This window comes from Nyctereutes procyonoides, unplaced genomic scaffold (genome assembly GCF_905146905.1).
Source record: "Nyctereutes procyonoides isolate TBG_1078 unplaced genomic scaffold, NYPRO_anot_genome, whole genome shotgun sequence".
Taxonomy (NCBI): Eukaryota; Metazoa; Chordata; class Mammalia; order Carnivora; family Canidae; genus Nyctereutes; species Nyctereutes procyonoides.
Genome location: NW_026575137.1, coordinates 4,316,210 through 4,339,649, shown reverse-complemented (window position 1 = coordinate 4,339,649; position 23,440 = coordinate 4,316,210). Strand labels below are relative to the sequence as shown.

The 23,440-nt window shown below is 32.7% G+C and overlaps 1 protein-coding gene across 1 annotated transcript in view; it reads right to left on the bottom strand.

Annotated features, from left to right (window-relative positions):
- CNBD1 (cyclic nucleotide binding domain containing 1) overlaps nt 1-23,440 on the bottom strand; it is a 362,719-nt gene that overhangs the window by 94,638 nt on the left and 244,641 nt on the right. The window contains exons 5-6 of the mRNA XM_055303353.1: nt 22,882-23,027; nt 1,668-1,834 (exon numbers count right to left, since the gene is read on the bottom strand). Coding sequence (XP_055159328.1) covers nt 1,668-1,834; nt 22,882-23,027 — 313 coding nt within the window. The remainder of the gene's footprint in view (nt 1-1,667; nt 1,835-22,881; nt 23,028-23,440) is intronic.

The following is a 23,440-nucleotide window of genomic DNA, read 5'->3' as shown; positions in this document are numbered from 1 at the left end:
AGATCCTGTAAGACTGGAGTTAACTACTACAAAGTGGACCAAGAAGTAGCCTTATTCCACAGTTGATATGCCAGTGTGGAATTTTTTTTCGAAAGCATATTGAAATGGCATCAGGTATATGGTATGTGGCCATTGAGTGGCAAAGGTATTCTTTTTCATCTCTACCAAGAAATATCAGAAACTGGGCAGCCCGGGTGGCTCAGTGGTTTAGCGCCGCCTTCAGGACATGATCCTGGAGACCCAGGATCAAGTCCCATGTCAGGCTCGTCAGGCTCCTTGCATGGAACCTGCTTCTCCCTCTGCCTGTGTCTATGCCTCTGGGTGTGTGTGTGTCTCTCATGAATAAAATAAAATCTTAAAAAAAAAATAATCAGAAACATTACCCATTTATGTGTGATCAATAACAATATACTTTTACATTTATGTCTAATTTTTTATCTTTGTCTTTCTTTCTTAGTTTTATCTATTCTCATTCTTTTTGAACCTGACTTCAATCCATAGTGAAAAATAATTTGGCTGTAACTGGCTTCATTGGCTCTTTTCTTCTCTGAACATCTTGACCTCTCTAAATCTAAAACTGGCTTTTTAAGCTACAATTCTAGTCAAATCACATTTGATCCCTATGGAGAGTATCCAGAGATCCAGAAAGATATTGAACTTTAATTTGTTGACCACCTGATAGTCTCAAAATAATACATACAAGCAGGGGATTTTCTTCAAGTAAGACTTTTCTTTTTTTTTTTTTTTAATTTATTTATTTATGATAGTCACACACACACAGAGAGAGAGGCAGAGACACAGGCAGAGGGAGAAGCAGGCTCCATGCACCAGGAGCCTGATATGGGATTCGATCCCGGGTCTCCAGGATTGCGCCCTGAGCCAAAGGCAGGCGCCAAACCGCTGTGCCACCCAGGGATCCCCAAGTAAGACTTTTCAAATGTAATGGAATCAAACTCTTGATCACCTTAGCATTTGCTCTTCAGATAAACAGGATAAGCATGCATTTCTTGACTTTATTAAAAGACCTTTCATAATCTGCCCTCTGTCTCTTTCTCCTCAAATCACCTGTTCTCTCTCCCTTATCTCTCTTGGATATGACACCAGAAGCACAGGTAACAAAAGCAATAATAGACAAGTAAGACTGCATTAAACTAAAAAGCTTCTGTAGAACAGAAGAAAACAGTTGACCAAAGTGAAAGGCAACCTACAGAATAGGAGAAAATATTTGTAAACCATATAGCTGAATGAGGTTAATATATACCCAAAATATATAAGAAACACAACTCAATAGGAAATAAACAAAACTCGAATTATGAGAAAAGAATCTAAATAATCATCTTATTATTATCTCAAACTACCCTTCTTCCTCACTAGTGATCCAACCACATTGGCCTTGTCCTAGTTATCAAATATATTATATAATCCCTGCCAATGGGTTGGTATGTTGTTGAAGGCATCCCTCATTAAAATTTCTTAAACAAATTTCAAGTTCAATGTTAATAGTAAATTTTCATTTTTAAAAGATACATTATCTTAATGCTTAAGAACTCACTGAAGACATTTGGATTTACATAATCTGGAAAAGATCAAATTTTATAACAATGATACCTTATTGTTTATGGAAGAAGCAAATATTCATTTCTTACTGTTGGGTCATGTGTTTGTACCTTAGCAAGTAAAAAGTTTTTGATGCCTTCACTGACAACAAATCCTTGGAAACTCTGAGGTATAAGGGAGGCTGCTGACTCATCTTCTTCGATGAGATTACCATATGCCTTTGTTTGAAGTCGGGCGGACCCTTTCAGTATTATATAAAATCCATCATTTCCAACCACTGAAACAGAACAAAACCAAAAAAGATATACTGTTGACTTTATTTCCCAAGCTCTTTGATATAGACATGACCACACACGTATTACACTTGCTTTGCTTTTAGTAGATTTCTTTTAGTTTATGCAATGAGGACTGTAATCTAGCACTTAGGCATTCACAACTAATTCACTCAAATAAAAAGAATAGAAAAGACATGTATCCATATTTGGAGAATTCTTTTCTGACAATTATAATAAATCCTCTGATAGAACTGATAGATCTAGAAAAAAAGCCATGGTAACATATTGCAATTAATAGACTTAAGACATTTTGAGAAAAACAGGATCAGAAAACTCCTTGAACTGTTTAAAATGTTACTTCCCTTCAAAAATGCCATTTTGATTAATTTATATAGGTAACTATATATTAATATACATAATTTATAAATAAAATATTTATATATTATAAATATTTATATATTATATATATACTTTTATTTGTCTTTGCCCTGAATATAATGATGATTGCTCATAGAAGCTAGTTTGGAGAGGGAGATCACTAGGAAGAAGTGTTTTTTTCCAGTATTTCTCCTACTCCACATTATAACTCTCCACAATCTGTCATCTAATTCCAATTCTTGAAGTTTAACTATGTTCCTGTAAGTCTGGTTGGTTTATTCAGTTGTGACCATTTTGAGTGCAACTCAAATCTGTTTTAGTTCTTCTGAAACCTGACCTTTTGAAGAAGCAGGGCATGGGAACTGGATGATGTCATTTTCTAATAGTAATAGTAATTTCATTACTTTACTTTATAGGATTGGAGCAAATTATTCAAGTGCAGTGAAAAGAGCTTTTCTTAAATTTTGCTTATTATCTTGCTATAAATAGAAACTTCACAAATTGACTTTTAGGAACAAATGCCTAAGTGATGAAAATTGCTTGCCTTATCTACCTTTTTTTTTTTCAAATGAGTGCTTTATTAGTGGGGCTTTACTGGTCAAAATCTGTACACAAGATAGTGACTTTGTCTTCTTTAAAGCAAAGGTTGTGTTTACTTGAATGCCCAAGCTTAAAATAGTTTCCTTTCTGGATAGCACAATATCACTTCTTACTAAACATCTAATCTATGTAGAAACATTGTTTTTAAATAGCTATCAAGTGAGCTATATGAGAACTATATTGTAGAAAGTTCACTATAAAGGTAAAAATATAATATTTGGTCCCAGTATTGCATTCATTGTGTAATCTTGGGAGACTCACATATTTCTAGGCTCAACTTCCAGTTGTCATGCTAAATCAAATTATGTACAAAACTGTCATGCTAAAATTGTCATGGTAATTCTTTTTTTTAATTTTTATTTATTTTATGATAGTCACACAGAGAGAGAGAGAGAAGCAGAGACATAGGCAGAGAGAGAAGCAGGCTCCATGCACCGGGAGCCTGACGTGGGATTCGATCCGGGGTCTCCAGAATCACGCTCTGGGCCAAAGGCAGGCGCCAAACCGCTGCGCCACCCAGGGATCCCTGTCATGGTAATTCAAATTATCTACATGTATTAAATTTTTGTTTTTTTTTCAATTATTCAGTGGATATAATAAATTTTTATGTGGGAATTACAGAGTTTAAATAAATTATAAATTCCAAAATCAATATAAATAACCAAATTATACCAATGAGAAGATTATTTTTAAAAATTTTGGCCAGTTTGAATTAATAACATTTTAGAGATACAGATGAAAAGATTTTTTAAATTATGTTTGAATTAGTTAATACTTAAAACTTCATATCAAATAATATCATTTTGGAAATATTTCACTTAATATAAAATGCATAAAGTATTTTATTTAAATATCTTACATAAATCTATGTCCTTAATTTCCTTATCATCACTTGGATCATTTCTCCAGTCATCCAACACAGTTCTCAGAAAGATTCTCTTTAACTGGTTTGGATTACAGTATATTTTGTGTCTTTATGTAATAAAGCTCTGAGAAATATTATCTCTCCTTTTTTCTATCCTCCTTTTTTTAAGATTTTATTTATTCATGAGAAACACAGAGACATAGGCAGAGGGTAAGAAGCTCACTGAGGGGAACCCAATGTGGACTCAATCCCAGGACCCCAGGATCACGACTTTAGCCAAAGACAGATTCTCAACCACTGAACCACCCAGGTGCCCCCTTAGAAATATTATCTCAAGCTACAAGTACTGTAATCATTTGCCTGACATTGACAAGTGTTTTTTAGCTGTTAATTTTAAATTTCATAAAATAATTGTTCAATCTACTGCTCATTTTTTTTTAAGTAGGCTCCATGCCCAGGGTGGAGTCAAACATGGGGCTTGAACTAATGACCCTAAGATCAAGATCTGAGCCAAGAACAAGTTGGACACTGCAAAAAAATGGTTTTTTTTCCCAAAATTAAAAAAAGAAAAATAGAAAAAGTATGAGAAAAAATAAATCTTCAATACAAACCATAATTTTTATAAATGCATTTATTTTGAAACAGAAAGAAAGGGGTAGAGGGAGAGAGAGAAAGAAACAGAATAACTTAAATTAACAACTGAAAAAAAACAAATATTGGCAAGGATCTGAAGCAAATCGAATCCTCATACATTGTTGGTGGGAATGCAAAGTTAGTTGTTTAATTGCTTTGTAAAAAGTCTGGCAGTTTCTAATACAACGAAACATATATCTAACCTATGTTCCAGGAATCAGGTCTACGTGTTTACTTAGAAGAAGCAAAAATAGATGTTCACAAAAGGAGTATTACCAGCAGCTTTAGCATAATACCTAAAGGAGCTAAAAGCTGGAAATGGTTCAGGTATCCAATCAGAAAATATATTTTAAAAATCTCTGATAGATACACACAGTGAAATACTACTCGGCCATAAAAATGAACTATTAATTCATGTGACATGAATGAATCTCAAAAATATTACAATAATTGAAAGAAAGCTTTTATAAAAGAGTCTTTATCATTTTATTTTGTCCTAAAGTTCTAAAAGCTCCCCACAAAACTGATTTATACAAGAAGAAGGAAGGAAGGAAAGAAGGAATGGAGGGAGGGAGGAAGGAAAGAGGAGAAAGAAAACACAAGCAGTTGCCTCTGATGAGTGGGCCAGATTGGAAAGAAACATGGAAGGAAATTGGTTAAGTTCCGTATCATGATAGGGGTTTAGATTACAGTATTTGTCAAAACTCATCAAGTGATACACTTAAGGTGTATAGATGCACATCATTTTATGTAAATTTTACCTTTAAAAATAAAGGACTGGAAAGAAATATTGAATTCTAGGTAAACAATGAAGTGTTTAGGAGTGAAATGTCCTCATTCTATGCACATCAATAGAAAGGAATACGATGCAAACGTAGTGGGGGAAAACTAGGAATAAATGTGCAACTACAAGTCGACAACATTTTTTAATCTCTTTGTCCACTGTTCCAAACATATTACATATATTAACACTTTGTATCATTTTAGCAACTGTATGACTCAGGTACTAGGAGTGTTCCAATAATACAACTGTGGAAACTGAGGGCACTGAGAAATTATACATCCAGCCCCAGCTCAGAGAGCCAGTAGTGGTGGAGCTAGTATTAAACACAACAATTACTGTACCAGCCTGGGTAAGTCATCATAGCATCAGTGTTCTCTCCCTGCCTGCTGTTCTACTCTTTCCCTTTCTTTCAATGTATTTTATAGAACTGTGGTTTTAATTATGGTAAGGTAAGACTATATGTGTGACCTATGCAAATATCATGTTTCATTTTAGGTGAAAAAAGGCACATTTGAAAGTAATATATGCTAGTTTAAAATGTTAAATAAAAAGTCAATATATGTATACCTGAGAACATATTTATGGCATAAACATTATGTAACAAAAATAAACCTAGAAAGAGGTTTGATAGTGTTAATTGTTCATAAGAAAATGAAGAGTAATTTAAACTCATCAAAAAAGACATTGTTAATTATTGAGCAAAATAACAGTGTTTGATTAGAACTGTGACTATACTTTCCCTAGATTTTCTCTATATGGTTACTGTTCTTAGATCTATTTTTTTAAGATTTAGGATTCCATTTATTTATTAATGAGACACACACACACAGAGAGAGAGAGAGAGAGAGAGAGAGAGAGGCAGAGACACAGGCAGAGGGAGAAGCAGGCTCCATGCAGGGAGCCCGACATGGGACTCAATCCCGGGTGTCCAGGATCAGGCCCTGGACTGAAGGCAGCAATAAACTGCTGAGCCACCCGGGGCCGCCCTGTTCTTAGATCTTAATGAGTGGATTGACTGACTATTTCTTTAAAAATGGCTCATTAAAGAACAACCTTTCTATCTAGGGTTCCAAAATCCAGAAACATAGCTTGGCCTGTTATCTAAATATACTAAACTTGTCATGAAGAGTAAGTATCACATATTGAGTATCAAATATTTGCCATGAACTATGCTCTGTGCTCTAGCACTAATTCTTTTAATAATCCTAAATATCATACATCATTAGTTCATTTTTCAGCTGAAGAAATTAAGGCTCAGAATAATTAAGTAATTTCTTAAAAATCACTTAAGCACCTTAACTTCTGGAGGTTTTCAAATATATTCCAACATCTGAAAGATATATACAACATATACAAAACCACAAAAACACATATATATACACATATAGGAGTGCTGTTTGTGTCTGTAGTATATTACACGTGTATTTGCACAGTATGCTATTGTGTATAAGTATATATATTTATATGTCTAAAATAAAATGTGTACATATGTGTATATAAATAAAAATATATATATAGACACATATACATAGAAGTAACTTTTATAGATTTTATAAAGAATTTCAATAAGGATTGAAATAATTCTTATTACCTTGTTACAAAGTTCAGTCAGAAGTTAAGCCTCAATTATTTCCTAAAATTAATGTAACTAATTTAATTTTTACTTAGTTATGAATATATCAAAATTAGTTTCATAAATATTAAAAATAAAAGAATTTAAAATAACTTTCAGAAATATTTGCAGAATGAGATAAACTTTGGGGTGACTTCTTCATACAAACATTTGGGGAGAAAAAAGGAAAATCATCATTCAAATAAAAAGTAACATAAATTGAATTAAAAATAAATAACCAAAAACTTAAAAATGTATAATCAAAAAAAGTATGGAATATAGCAGAAAAATTAACAGAAAATTTTCAGAATCCACGTAACATCTGAAACTGGTCCTCAAATATATATATAAATGATATACACACAATAAGAGAGAAAAAATGCAATAGAATTAAACTCTCAAATGACAATTGAAATATTACTTAAAAATCGCTAAGTGGTATTAAACTTACGAATTGTGACAAAAACATATTTATTAACAATGTACGATAAACAGAAGCTTTTGAAATTCCTAAGCAATGAGAAGGAACCTATAGCATAGGCTCTTTATACAAATTTTCAAAATACTCAAAATTACTTCATATCATTTTTGGGAAATAAAAAGAATACTCCAAGCATCTAAGAAAAATTTGACTGTAAGAATTAAAACAATACAGATCAAAATGCCATTCAATCTTGATTCCAAGACTTTACCAAAGTAAAAGAATTCAATAAAATCAAGTTGCTTAAGGATGAATTTCACAGGGATGCCTGGGTGGCTCAGCGGTTGAGCATCTGCCTTTGGCTCAGGGCTTGATCCTGAGGTTCTAGGATCAAGTTCCCCATCAGGCTCCCTGTGGGGAGCCTGCTTCTCCCTCTGCCTATGTCCCTGCCTTTCTCTCTCTGTGTCTCTCATGAATAAATAAATAAATCTTCAAAAAAAGAATAGATTTCATAAAATTATTTATCTTTCCAACCTCCATGATATGAAACTTCCACGTATATTTTCATAAGGACTTGAAGAAATATGAAGTTTGATTAAAGCAAACATGTTTGGGAATTTCTGGCTAAGAATCTCCCACTCTCTGGTTCAGCTAAAAGCAACCATTCTAAAAGGATTTAAATGTTTCAAGGAATTGTAATTGGATGAACAAAGTTATAGTCACCTGGTTATTCTTACTTGGCTTATAAAATTGAATTTAAGTATTATGTGTTTACTAGGGAAGCCCTTCCTGACCTCTGCCTTGCTCCCATCCATCCTAATTTACGCCCCTCCCCTGTGATCTTTTTTCACAGAATTTCTGTCATGACACTGCATTTCCAGTGTCTGCCAACAGATTCTAACCTCTTGGAGAAGAATCTCTAACTTTGCTCTCTGTCCCTCCAGCCCAGAGAACATTACCTGGATTATTGTAGGCACTTAGCAAATATTTGAATGAATGAAAACTTCATTAATGATCCTTATTGTGTTTCTCTCCAAAGAATCTTCTAAAACATTTGGGGAACAACTCATTTTTTTTCTTAGAATACTATTGAGAAATAAGACAAAATTCCTTGATGGCCTATTTTCTTCTCAGTCCATTACATGGGAACTTAGGAAAATACCAGAAAGTTATGCCACTTTTAAGCCAGGTAGTTTAATTCATAGAATCCTCATTATAAGATCTAAATGGTCCCAGAGATAACATAACAAAAGCAATGAATAACCTTTTCACAACTTTTATTATATTAAGGTATCTTTGGAGATGGGATTTTTGCTCTTTGGGGTAATTTTTCTTCCCATAACGTACCAGGAGAAGTTATTTGAAGCCCATGTCTCATAACCTTTTTTTTTTTGAATGCTACTATAATCTGTAGAAGATAAAATACAAGGAAAACTGGATATTTATTTTAAGATTTAAAAAACCTCAAATAAATAAATCTAGAGCTAACTGGAATGGATGAAATTTCTTTTATTTTATTTTGGGCACTGACCTTCCACTGAAGTAGTATTAATTCTGACATTTCCTTTCAAATATTTGTAGAGATTTCATAAAGGGAGAAATCATAATTTCACAAATTGTTGGTAATTGTTTTTAATAATCTTCAAATTTATTATTTAATATTTTTACTTAGTTCTTCTTACCGAAAAAAACACTACAAAAATTCCATATTTCAAATTGCTTGTTCATATCCATAACATGTATATTGAGACCAAGGCCTTTGATTTTTCTTCAGTAATAGATTTCATACACTCATTTTAGACTCTACCTTACTATCTAAGGAATTATAAACAAGCTTATAAAAATGCATGGAATATGGTTTTAAAAGTTAATGAAGAAATAGAATAAAGAAAAATTGGGTAAGAAAAAAAGGAGGCAGGAATAACTTAAATTACAAAACAAAGTCTGTGAAATGCTATATATTTGCAAGGAAATAGTACTGAGTCAGTGAACAATTTTTCCTCCATTTTCCTTACCTTAAATTTTTTTAATATAATCAGTTACCCGATTTAGCAACTACAAGAGATTTATAAATGACTTGACTAAAAGTCTCAATACCACTGAATCTATTTCCTCCCAGGAGTTCTCAAAAAAAGAAAATAATATATTGTAAATACAACTAACTTTTTCACTAAACGCATTATTTAAAATATCTTGTGCCAAGTTATAACAGACTATTTCTAAGGTTCTTATATAAGATCAAAAGGATGGCTGGCATCTGGACATATGCACCTAGGATTCACCAATACAATCCAAAGATGTTACTTTATTTGAAAGAAAGAATGAGTGACATCTATTTTCAGACTATCATAAAACAAAAATTACTGTGTTCTTAGACAAATTTTAAATCAGCACTATGTATTCAAGAATGCATTGGTTGGCAATTACCTATGCTAGCGATTAATACATACATTCATTTGTCAGATATTTATTGCATGACTATTTTGTCCAAGCACTGCAGGTTAGACCATATTTCAGATTAAGAACTTAAGTGTATTAGTGTCAGCTCTGTTGCTGGGTGAACTGAGGTGAGAGAAGATAGCTTGGAAAGCTGAAGAACTTGAGGCCAAGTCATGCCTGAAGAAAGTGTTATGGTATCTATGTCTAGAGGTAGGCAGGCGGTAAATTAAGAATTTTTTTTTTTACCTTTAAAAATAAATGGAAGCACCTACAATACACAAAGAATGTGTTTTTCCTGACCTCGAATTTCATAATATTGAACATTTTAAAGTAGTTATCTAAAGTTTCCTGGTCTATTAAAACAAAGAGAAAAAGTCTCAGTAAAGATTTTTTTTTAATATCTACTCTTAAGAAATATAAGTTCCAGGTGGATTTTCCACTATTTTCTTGTTTTAAAATATATCCCTTGATAACAAGATGAAAGTTTTGTTTGAGATTTTTAATAAGTGTCAATTAATCTAGAAATAAGTCTATATAAATATCTATATAAATAATAATTTGAGCTTGGGCTTTAGAATTTTTGGCTTATCTAATCCATTCTTTCTAATAATAATTAAATATCATGAAGAGTTGTTTATTAATGCCACTATTTCTATTGTTTCCAATGAATAATTTGTTATAAATTACTTTATACATTAACTTTTAAAAGCTCTTTGGCTACACATTGATTAAAAAATTCTACTTTAAAATATACCAATAATTTTTAATGAAACATCATTTACTCCAAAATATAAGCTAGCTTAAATTTTGATTAAAGTACATAATGACTCAAAATATTTTTTCTTAAGTTTTCATTGATTCCTAATGTTAAGACATACCACATTCTAATCCTAAATGTATAACTTAGTAAATTTTTAAATTCCATGGGAAAAAATTATGGATATAAAACTGAGTGATGATTTGACTCATTTCCTCTACAAACTACAATATAGTTTGGGGCCAATATATCATTTAAATAACTTTTATTATTTTACATGTTTTTTCTAACTTCTGACTTCTGAACACTAAAACTATTATCTTTCCTATAATCACATTTTTCAATGTTCCATTTAAAGTTTTAAAATGAACATTTTTATATTTTCTTTTACTACTAAAAAAAATTTTAACCCTCTTATTAGTATGACTTTTACAAAATGCCATAGTATATTCTGTAGACATTTAAAAGAAAAATTTACATTAAATGTTAAATCTAGGCCACCATGAAAAGGACACATCACCTCAAGAACCATTCTAATGGTAGATAATAGCATCATCATGCAGAACTGTTCTCACACGAGAAAAGATCATAGAAGCAATACTGCTTTCTATAATCCATCACGTAAGCAGACATCCTAGATTATCGATAAAAGAAGTGTATCATTAATGTTACATACTGCCTTTGGGAAGGCTTACTGATGATATGCACTAAAAAAACACTGTTTCTTGATACTGTAGAATTGCGAGTTTAATTAATTAGGAATTTTTATTTTATTATTTTATTTTACTTCACTTTACTTCGTTTAATTTTTGCTTGAAGAGCCAGTAAAGGGTAAGAGAAAACAAAAGGTTGGCTTCGGATTCAAAGCTCAGGTTCAACCCTTCACTAGAGCTGAACTAGTAAGGCTGAATTTCAGTCTTCAAACACAAGGGATAGTCCTACAAAGCTAGGTCTCCCCAATAATTAACAGTGGTAAAAAGAATGACATATCATGAAACATTGTTATGCTAATATAAGGTATTTTTTAAAAGCTAATAGGAAAGAAGTTTCTTTCACTATGGTAGTATTCCCCTAGTTATGTTGCACAGGGCTGCTTCCTGAGAGGGCTAGTGGTGAGAAAAACATGGGGTAACTTGTTTCTGAAGTCATTTAGTGTCGGTGTAGTGTCCTACAGGAAATACTCAGTGCACGCTGGCGGTTTTAACTCCTTGAACTTTCACAAAGTCTATTTCCTCAGAAAACTCATTTCTGTTTGTTTGTTCTTTATATTTTTAATGTTTAAGATTTATTAAGGCTTACCGACTTCAAATTTCAGGGATCTCCAGGTACTGGGTAGTATTAAGGTACTAGTGGTCTCCAGTGGTTTCTGGTTGTTTTTTTTTTTTTAAAGGTACTTTAAAAAATAGCTTATAGCTTATAGCCAACAGAAAGAATGAAGCCCATCATACAATGTGGATGAACCACAAAAACATGTGAAGTGAAAGAAGCCACACAAAAAAGTTCACATATATTGTATGATTGATTCTATTCATATGAATTTTCCAAAAGAGGTAAATCCTTAAAGACAGAAAACAGACTAGTGGTTATCAGGGGCTGGGAAAATGTGAGAATGGAAAGTAACTCCTGTTGTTTTTGGGGTTTCATTTTGGGCAGACGAAAATATCTGGAACTAGATAGCAGAGACAGTTCCACAACATTTTGAATGTTCTAAATGCCACTGAATTGTACACTTACAAATGATTAATTAATATTATGTGAATTTTACCTCAGACTTTGTTTTAAATATTTATCTATTTGAGAGAGAAAGAGAGAGTGAGAGAATGAGCAGAAGGGGCAGAGGGAGAGAGAATCTCAAAAGCCTGAGATCACAACCTGAGTCAAAACTCCGAGTCTGACACTTAAAGGACGGAGCCACCAAGCACCCCATCAAGCTTAAAAAGACATCATTGAGATAAAATTCAAATTCCTTGGAACTCATTCTTTTTAAAATATACAATTCAGTGGGTTTTTTTTAGTGTATTCAAAGAGATGTACAGTCAACATCATAATCTAATGTTAGAATACTTTCATTATCCCCAAAGGAAACTCATACTCATCAGTCATACTTCATGCCCCATTCCCCCAAGTTCCTGGCAACTTCTAATTGTTGTTTCAAGTGAATTTTCCTATTCTAGAGATTTCATATCAGTGAAATTATAAATATGTGATTTTTTAAACTACCTTCTTTCATTTAACGTAATGTTTTCAAAATTCATCTAGATTGTAGCATGTATCAGTACGTTATTCCTTTGTATTGCCAAATAATACTCTATGATGAGGATATAGCATATTTTTAAAAATTAATTCATCTTTTGATGGCAATCTGGGCTGTTTCCAGTTAGGGGCTATTGTGAATAAATCTGTGAACATTTGTGTACAAATTTCAAATGAATGTATGTTTTCATTTCTCTGGCATATCTGAGTAGAATTACTGGGTCAAAGGCTAACTTTATGTTTAACATTTGAGGAGCTGCCAAAATATTTTAATAAGCGGCTTCACCATTTTACTACCCCATCATACATGTGTGACTTTCAATTTATCTACATCTTCAACAACACTTAGTATTGTCTATTGTTTATATTTAAACCATCCTACCAGGTATGGAATGGTATATAATTGTGGTTTTGATTTATAATCCTCTAATGAGTAACGATATTGAGCATTTTAATATGCTTATTGACCATTTGTATATCTTCTTTTGAAATATACCTTCAGATAGTTTGTGCTCATTTTTCAATTAGGTTAATCGCCTTTTTATTATTGAGCTGAAAGAGTTCTTCATAATCTGGATATGAGTCTCTTACAGATATATGATTTGCAAAAACTTTCTCGCATTCCAAGGGTTGCATTTTCATTTCTTGATTGTGCTCATTGAAGTTCAAAATTTTAAATTTTTATAAAATCCCAATTCTCTAGTTTCTCTTTTTCACTTGTGCTTTCTGGGTCATATTTAAAAATATATATATAGCCTAATCCATGGTCACAAAGATTAATTTGTAAATTTTCCTCTAAGAGTTCTATGGTTGTGTTCTTTCATTTAGGTCTTCGATCCATTTTAGATTAATAATTATATATGGTGTGAGTTAAAGGTCTGACTTCATTCTTTAGCATACAGATAGATATAGAGATGTGTCAGTACCATTTGTTGAAAAATTATCTTTTCTGGAATTGAATTTTCCTGACATTCTTGTTGTAAATCAATTGACCATGAAATTAAAGCTTTATTTCTGCACTTTCAATTTTATTTCATTAATCAATATCTATCTTTGTGCCAGTGTTATGCTGCCTTGAAACTGTAGGTTTATAATAAGTTTCAAAATCAGATATGTGTGTCCTCCAACTTTGTCATTTGTGTCCAAAAAACGTTTTTGCTTTTCAGGACCCTCTAAAAATTAGCATAAGTTTACCAACCCCTACAAAAAGATAGCTGATATTTTCATTAGAGATTGTGTTAAATCTGTAGAACAATTTAGGAGTATTACCATTTAAACAGTATTAGGTCTTTTGATCTATGAACATTGGAAATCTATTTATTTACACTTCATCTATTCCTAAATAGATTATGTTTTTGAGGCTACTGTAAATGGAATTGCTTTCTTACTTTTATTTTCAGGTTGTTGCTCCTTTAAATATTTGGTAGACTTCAACATAAAGCCATCTGTATCTGGCCTTTTCTTTGTGGGGATATTTTATATTTTAAATTACTAATTAAATATATTTATTTGATATAGATCTATTTAGTTATTTCTATTTCTTCTTGAACCGTTTTGATAGTTTATATCTTTCTAGAAATTTGTTCATTATATCTAAGGTATATAATTTTTTGGCATACAGTTATTCAATGTATTCCCTTATAATCTTTTTTTATTTTTTATGCGGTCAATAATGATGTCCACTTTTTCATTGCTGACTTTAGTAATTTGAATGTTCTTGATAAATCTAAATGTTTGTCTATTTTGTTGTTCTTTACAAAGAACATAGTATCAGTTTTGATTTTCTCTATTGTTTTTATGTTCTTTATTTCACTTATGTTCATTATAAAATTTCTTTCTTTCCTTCTCTGCTTGTTTTGGGATTGGTTTTTGTTTTTGTTTGGTTGGCTCTGTGAATGGGTCTATTCTTGGAAGCCACCAGACAGGTCAAATTGTGACAAATCATCTGGATGGAACTATTTTTTTAAAAAAATCTTATTTATTTGAGATAAAGAGAGAATGAGAGCATGCACAAGCCAGGGGGAGCAGCAGAAGGAAAGGGATCACAACCTGAGCTGAAGGCAGACATTTAACTGACTGAGCCATCCAGGTGTTCCTGGATGGAACTTATAAGAGGGATGTAAACCTATCCTGCCACCTCCAATGGCTGTTTTTACAGCTACCATAACTGCAAAGCTGCTGCTTTTTAGGCTACTGCAGAGCAAAGTTATATTAAGATGGGAAGTCAAAATGCTGTAAAACTCACTTTTCTTACCAAGATTCCACAATTTTTCTGAAATAAACACACCTGGATTATTATGTCTTTTCCAGAGTTCTGAAAAAGTTGATATTGGCAGTTTTTGAGTCCTTTCATTCCATTTATGGATTTTTGGAGGTCCTTACCCTGTCATTCCAAAAATGCTTCTCTGGTTTATTTATTTTTGCAGCTGTTTCTTTTAACATCCATTATCTGCAGCTGAACTCCATGAACACTCTTTAGGAAATGTCAGCCTAAAACACTGAAGAAAACATTACCTTCAGAAATCTTATTGCCCTTCAAATATTAAATTAACAGTGTCATTTTTTTCAGTTCTTATCTTATATGTTGACATAGCCTGGCATCTTATATATGTGTCATCTGACCACTCTGCCTGTATTGCCTTGTCCAGCTTAATATCTCTGTCTCTCTAGTTCCTCTTTTGTAAAATGAGGATTATAACCACACGTGTCATAGAAGTTCAAAAGTATTATGCAAGGTAGTACTTATAAGCTATTTAGAATAGTGCCAGATCAATAAATATCATATAAAATATATAATTATTCTGTGAAAAATGCTGTTGGTGTACTAATAGGGATTTGGGTTAAACCTGTAGGCTGCTTTGGGTAGTATATACATTTTAATAATGTTTGTTTCTCTATTCCATGAGCATGCAATGTTTTTCCATTTCTCTATGTTGTCTTCAATTTCTTTCATCAGTATTTTACAGTTTTCGGAGAACAAGTCTTTCACCTGTTTAAGTTTATCTGTAGATATTTTTTATTGGTTTTGGTGGAATTGTAAATGGGCTTGTTTTTTTAATTTCCTGCTTCTTCATTATTAGTTTATAGGAATGCAACAGAATTCTGTACATTGATTTTGTATCCCGCAACTTTAGTGAAATCATTTATCAGTTCTTGCAGCAGTTTTTTGGTGGAGTTTTTAGGGTTTCCTATTTATAGTGTCATGTCACTCGCAAATAGTGCAAATAGTGAGAGTTTTACTTCTTCCTTACCAATTTGGATGCCTTTTATTTCTTGTTGTGTCTAATTGCTGTGGCTAGGTCTTCTAATACTGTTAAATGAAAGTGGTGAGAGTAGATATTCTTGTCTTGTTCCAGATCTTACAGGAAAGGTCTCAGCTTTGCACCATTTAGTATGATGTTAGAGGTGGATTTTTCATATAAGGCCTTTATGATGTTGAGGTATGTTCCTTCTAGATCTCCTTTGCAGAGAGTTTTTATCATAAATGGATGTACTTTGTCAAATGCTTTTTCTACATCTATTGAAAAGGTCAAATGGGTTTTTTCTTTCTTTCTGTTACTGATGTGATTTATCACATTAATTGTTTCATGAACATTGAACTATCTTTGTATCCAGAAATAAATCCCACTTGATTGTGGTGAATGATTTTTTTAATGTATTGTTAAATTCAGTTTGTGAATATTTCATTGAGGATTTTTGCATCTATATCATCAGAGATATTGGACTGTAGTTCTCTTTTTTTGTGGTATCTTTATCTGGCATTGGTATCACGATGATCCTGGCCTCAGAGAATGAATTTGGAAGTTCTCATTCCTCTTATTTTGGGGAATAGTTTGAGAAGAATAGGTATTAACTCTCCTTTTAATGGTTGGGAGGGGGATCCCTGGGTGGCTCAGCGGTTTAGTGCCTGTCTTTGGCTCGGGGCGTGATCCTGGAGTCCCGGGATCGAGTCCTACATCGGGCTCCCTGCGTGGAGCCTTCTTCTCCCTCTCCCTGTGTCTCTGCCCATCTCTCTGTGTCTCTCATGAATAAATAAATAAAATCTTTAAAAATAAACAAACAGGGGATCCCTGGGTGGCGCAGCGGTTTGGTGCCTGCCTTTGGCCCAGGGCACGATCCTGGAGACCCAGGATCGAATCCCACATCGGGCTCCCAGTGCATGGAGCCTGCTTCCCCCTCTGCCTGTGTCTCTGCCTCTCTCTCTCTCTCTCTCTCTCTCTCTCTCTCTGTGACTATCATAAATAAATAAAAATAAATTTAAAAAAAAAAATAAAATAAACAAACAAATAAATAAATAATAGTTGGTAGGGAGCAGCCCCGGTGGCTCAGCAGTTTAGCGCCGCCTTCAGCTCAGGGCGTGATCCTGGAGACCTGGGATCGAGTCTGGCGTTGGGCTCCCTGCGCTGAACCTGCTTCTTCCTCTGCCTGTGTCTCTGCCTTTCTCCCTCTCTCTGTTTCTCTCATGAATACATAAATTATTAAAAAAATAAATGGTTGGTAGTATTCACCTGGGAGCCGTTTGGTCCTGGACTTTTGGGGGAGTTTTTGATTACTGATTCAACTTCATTGCTGGTAATAGATCTGTTCAAGTTTTCTAGTTCTTCTTGCTTCAGTTTGGTAGATTATGATTTTAGGAATTTATCTAGTTCTTCTAGGTTGTCAATTTGTTGGCATATAGGTTTTCATAATATTCTGTTACAGTTGTTTAAATTTCTGTGGTGTTAGTTGTTTTTCTTCTCTTTCATTGGTGATTTTGTTTATTTGGATCTTTTCTCTCTCTCTCTCTGTCTCTCTCTCTATTTCTCTCTGTCTCTGTCTTTCTGTCCTTGGTAAGTAGTTAGAGGTTTACCAGTTTCTCAAAGGAAGGCATACAGAACAGCAACAGACACATGAAAAGATACTCAATATCACTCATCATCAGGGAAATGCAAATAAAAACTACAATGAGGTATCACTTTGCACCTTTTGGAATGGCTAAAATAAAAAACACCAGAAACAAGTATTGGTGACGATAGTGAGAAGAAAAGAACCCTCTTCCACTGTTGATGGAATGCAACTGGTACAGCCACTGTGGAAAATAATATGGAGGTTCCTCAAAAAATTACACACTAATTCAAAGGGATACAAGCATCCTTATGTTTATTGCAGCATTATTTACAATATCCAAACTATAGAAGCAACCTAACTGTCCTCTGATTGATGAATGGATAAGGAAGATTTAGTATAGTGTGTGTGTGTGTGTGTGTGTATGAATATTACTCAGCCATAAAAAAGAATGCAATCTTGCCATTTGGAACAACATGGATAGAGCTAGAGAATATAATGCTAAACAAAATAAGTCAGTCAGAGAAAGACAAATGTCATGATCTCACTCATAGTGGAATTTAAGAAACAAAACAAACAAGCAAAGGGGAAAAAAGAAAGAGAAAAAGAGAAAGGGAAAGCAAGAAACAAACTCTTAACTAGAGAGAACAAACTGATGGTTACCAGAGGGGAGGTAGGTGGGAGGATGGGTTAAATGGTGATGGGGATTAAGGAACTCACTTGTGATGAGCACCGAGCACCGGGTGATGTTTGGAATTGGTGAATTATAATTATGGGATTTTTTAATGTAACACTGTATGTTAACTAACTGGAATTAAAACAAAAACTTTAAAAAAACAAAACAATGAAAAAATAAAATATATAATTATCATTTAAAAAATGTCTAGCCCTTCTCTATTCCCGTGCTTTATTTTTTCATAGAACATAGTTCTTTAAATTATATTATTTTTAATTTGCTATTTATTTCCTGTTTTCCCAAATGAGAAAATAAGTTCCAGTGATAATCACTAGCAAATACTCAATACACAATCAATTAAATGAGTTTATGTTTATATTATTGTAGGAAATGGAAACTAATTCTATGTAATTTTCCTTCCAAACATTTAGCACAAAACCACATTGCTTTTTTTGCACATATAACAAAAATATATAAAAAGTGTTATTTAAAAAACTCCTCATAATTGGACAAAGCTGTCAACTCTTCTGAGATATGACAATCCAAGAATTAGTCTAGAGAAGTTGAAAAATATTAGTTATATTCTGATTATTTTTAATAAAATCAGGTAAGTTTTTAAAAATACATTAATTTCTAGATCTTGAATAGCACAATTATAAAAAGCAACCTGAAAAGTATGTGTTTTTTCATTTTTTTAAAGATTTATTTATTTAAGAGAGAGAGAGCACACACCATGCACAGGCATGCTCACAAGAGTTGGGGGGATAGGAGCAGAGAGAAAGAAAGAGAATTTTTAAAAAAATTATAGAGACACAGAGAGAGAGAGAGAGAGAGAGAGAGGCAGAGGGAGAAGCAGACTCCATGCAGGGAGCCCGACGTGGGACTCGATTATGGGTCTCCAGGATCACACTCCGGGCTGCAGGCGGCGCTAAACCACTGAGCCACAGGGGCTGCCCGAGAAAGAGTCTTAAGCAGACTCCATGCTAAGTGTGGAACCCAACATGGGGCTTCATCTCATGACCCTGAAATCATGACCTAAGTTGAAACCAAGAGTCCACAGTTTACCCCAGTGCACCACCCAGGAACCCCAGTAGTCTTTTATTAATTGAAAATATTCCAATAACAAAAATGAAAGTTATGCATATGGGGCTTCTGTTCTGGTATTACTTATTAATACCCCTGTATCAAATGCTCAGAGCAGGTATTTGTTGTGCTTGGGTAGCCCACGTTCTGATCAGGTGTTGAAGAGTTCTAACATCATCTCTGGTTACAAGTTTCACTATTTAGAAAGTAAGATTCCATGGCAACATTAGAGAAATAAATATGGGAAGGGTCTCTAGTTTTGTCATGTGATTGAAGAGTTTGTAGTTTTGTTTGCATTAATTTTTCTCAAAGCTTCACAACCATCTTTTGGACAAAGAAAGATAGAAATGAAACTGGGTCCTAATAATGCAGATAAAGACGGAAAAAGGTTTATGGCTAGATTTCATTAACCATAGGGAATACCACCTTAGTTGCAGTGAAAGCATATCCATACTTTAGGATCAATGCATGTTCTTCAAGGCATGTTTGTTTTTAAGAGAACTTAATATTTATGGTAGGACTAAATATTTGCCTATTTCTATTATAAGAGCCTATTATTTGAATTATGGTTAACTTACTTCTGGAAAAGATGCCCACTAAATTTTTTTATGAGATTTAGCTACTGTGTTTTAATATATTATATGAAATTTAAACCACAACAGAAAAGAAAGTCTATGTAAGGCTAAAAATATGTTAAAATTTAGTAACATAAAAATATTTTCGACATTAAAAATAAATGCAAGAGTTTATTTAAATAAGGAGCTATGGTGTTTTTGAGATATAACCTCATAAAAGGTGGGAATAAAATGAAAGAAAATGAAAGAAATAAAAAACACCATAAGACTTAATGGACTCCAAAAAGAAAACAGTAAAGATGATAAAGATATAAAAGAAAAAAATCCCTTATAGTAATTATTTCATGGAAATCTATCAATGTTAATATAAAGGTAGATAGTAATAAAATTTTGATCTGGGATCTAATTCCATGTTAGCCACAAAATTGAATTCTGAAGTAAGTTAATTCTCTTAGCTCTCATAAGCTTTAGGTTGCCAATCATAAAAATGCTCGCTGATCAGTCCATAATATAAGAGATCCCATGGAAAACTCTTGAAATCACTTAAATTAAGTAACATATACCTATAGCTATATATCTATATAGCATACAGAAACATATTATCATACATAATATATAGTTTATACAGTATTTTTATTACAGTAATATAGGTGGTATTTAGACATAGTAATATTAATATAGTAAATAAATAATATGCAATATAAGTAATCTTATAGTAATTGTGTTGTGCCGCTTTCACCTAGAGATATGTATATGTTAGTTAGTACTTAAAATCACAATATTGTTATCCCTGTTAATATTTTATTAAGAAAGCTGAATGAGTGAGAGGCTAAGTGAGTAATGGTGAGTTTAGGAACGGTCTTAAATAACAACACTCCAAAGAACCTGCCAGAAGAGACCAGAAAATGCAAATAGCTGAGTGGAATTTCAGGCAAGAAACCAAAGCCTAAGCCACAGACTGAAGTCAGGAGCCTGGTGATGAGGGGCTTCTGGGGGGAATACTTTAAATAACAGAAGGAGTGAAAGGCACACATGAATAAAGAAAAGGGAGAGAGAAAGACACTTGGTTGCACCTGTTTTTCAAATTGGCTAAATGAAGAGATTTACAAAGGTCAGATACTTAATGAGTTGACTGCTTTGTTAGTGAAACAGATCTGGACTGTCAGAATCAGATGTCTTAAAAACTCAAGAGAAGGATTTTGACAGAGGTTTATGTAAAGACAAAGACTTCTACAACTTTTATAAAGTGTTTGAAAATATGCTGTATTGAAAAATGAATTGAAAACCCTTATTTAATATGAAAGATCAAATTAAAGTTGATATGTATTTGTCAAGGAATTAAAGTTCACATTTTAATAGTCAATCACCTACATTATAAGATACCATCAGAATACAGTTTTTAAAAACCTTTTTGAAAAAAACAAATACATAGTTACAAACACTAACCCATGAATATACCTTTATTGTGAAAAATTCAATACAAATATATGCAGGAGAAAGAGTTACTTGTTTCCCTTCATTGTCCTACAACTCTTCTCCCCTCCATGAAGGTAAATATTTAAAATACATATTTTTGTAGTGCTTTTCTGGATCTACTTCTTTGTACTTTTACTATGAATTTTATATATGTATATATGTAGATAATGTGTGTATATATAACTTCAAGTTTTTCATAAATATGTGAAAATATGACCATATTATTTATATAACTCCACAACCTCTCTACTCCTATTGTCTTTAATAATTTTAATAAGTTTCCATGTCAATATACAGAGAGAGCTACCTCCATCTTTTTAACAACTGCCTAGAATTCCATTGAATACATATATCATGTAATCTGTCTTCCATTCCATGGAAGAGATGTATCATAATGTAATCTATCTTCTATTAAAGTTCATCTAGGTTGTTTCCATATTTTACCATAATAAATATGATTTCAGGCATTTATGATAAAAATAAATTAATTTTTGACTTACTATCCTCAAGCTAATACAAAGCGATGTTGAATATTCTTTCTTGCCTTTCAAAATCATTTTATCCTTTGCAAAACTCCTATGATTTAATTTTCACTGTTATATGTCAGATTAAATGAAACTAATTATAAGAGATGACCACTAGGGGAAAAATCTTGAAATATGTCAATAGACATATGACATATTTCAATAGACACATGTTCTCCAAAATTATAGTTAGATTTTAAATGTCATGATCCAGATGAACCACTTTATAAAATAGTGACATAATGGACAGAGAATGAGTTTAGCATTAAGGATAAAGTGTGTTTGAAATTCAATTCTAATCAGGAATATTCTGCATGATATTTTGTGCCTTAGGCTTCTCAACTGTAGAGAATAATTATTATCTACTTTTTAATTATTTTTTTACATTTTTTATTGAAGTAATAGTGAAAGGCATTAAATGGGAAAGAGGGAAAATGAGTGGGAAATATTATCTATTTTTATTTGTATATGTAAGGAATAAATAAGGGATATCCTCTGATATAAAGAAGGTATTAAATAAACTTAATTCTACTTTTCTAAAAGGTATTTGACAAATGCAAAAACTGGTGTTGAATTCTGTTGGGATAGGTGTGTATGTAGCTCTGTGTGTGTGTATATATTTGTATACCCCTCAAAAATTACAATATAAAATACTTCTATTAATGTGCCCACATGCATCCTTGGTATAAAAGGACTAGAAATTTAAATCTGTCTGGAGAGATATTGTTCCCAATACTTGGTTCAGTATCTGGATAAGTCAAATTGCTATGACCATTTGCTAAGAAAACCAATGCTAGATTGTTATTAAATGTATCAATGAGTGGTTTTCAAAATATGGTTCCCATACTAACAGTGTCAGCTGGGAAATTGTTGGAAATGCAATTAAGCCCCATCCCACACCTACCAAATCGAAACTTTAAAACTGAACACAGCAATATGAGTTTTCTGGGTGATTCTGAGAAATCACTAGTGGAGAAAACACTAGTATATATCTTTAAAACAGACATACCGACATGTGGAATGTTATTCATTTATAAAATATACCCAAGCAATACATTTTTAATGTATCACATGAAAATATGAATATTATAGAGAACTCAAAATAGTGACATATATTTTATGTTGCCAAATTCCAGATTAGTCTGTTACCTGTGCTGCCTTTTACCCAGGTTTCGGAAATGACACTCTTACTAAGTGTTTTCAGATGCTCATCAGGTAGCTGACAGGTCAAATCTGGAATTGTTTTCAGCATCTTCCACACAATTTTGTGTTCATGCAACGTCCTGTAAATGGGCCTTAAAACAACATCAAAAAGATTACAAATTGAGAGAACATAGCTTAACTACAAAGAAATAAACCAAAAATTATTGATTTTTGAGCTTTCAAATTTGCATTTCTTTTTTTTATTCAATGTTTGCTTAAGGATACCTATGATGATATTCTGTTTATCAACTTTAGAATTTTTTCTCCTTCCAGCACTAAGATGCACATCCATGAAACTTTTTAAAATGTTTTAAAGATTATTTATTTATTTATTTATTTATTTATTTATTTATTTATTCATGAAAGACAGAGAGAGAGGCAGAGACATAGGCAGAGGCAGAAGCAGGCGCTCCATGGGGATCCCGATGTGGGACTTGATCCCGAGACCCCACTTTCATGACCTGAGACAAAGAGATGTTCAACCACTGAGCTACCCAGGTGGCTC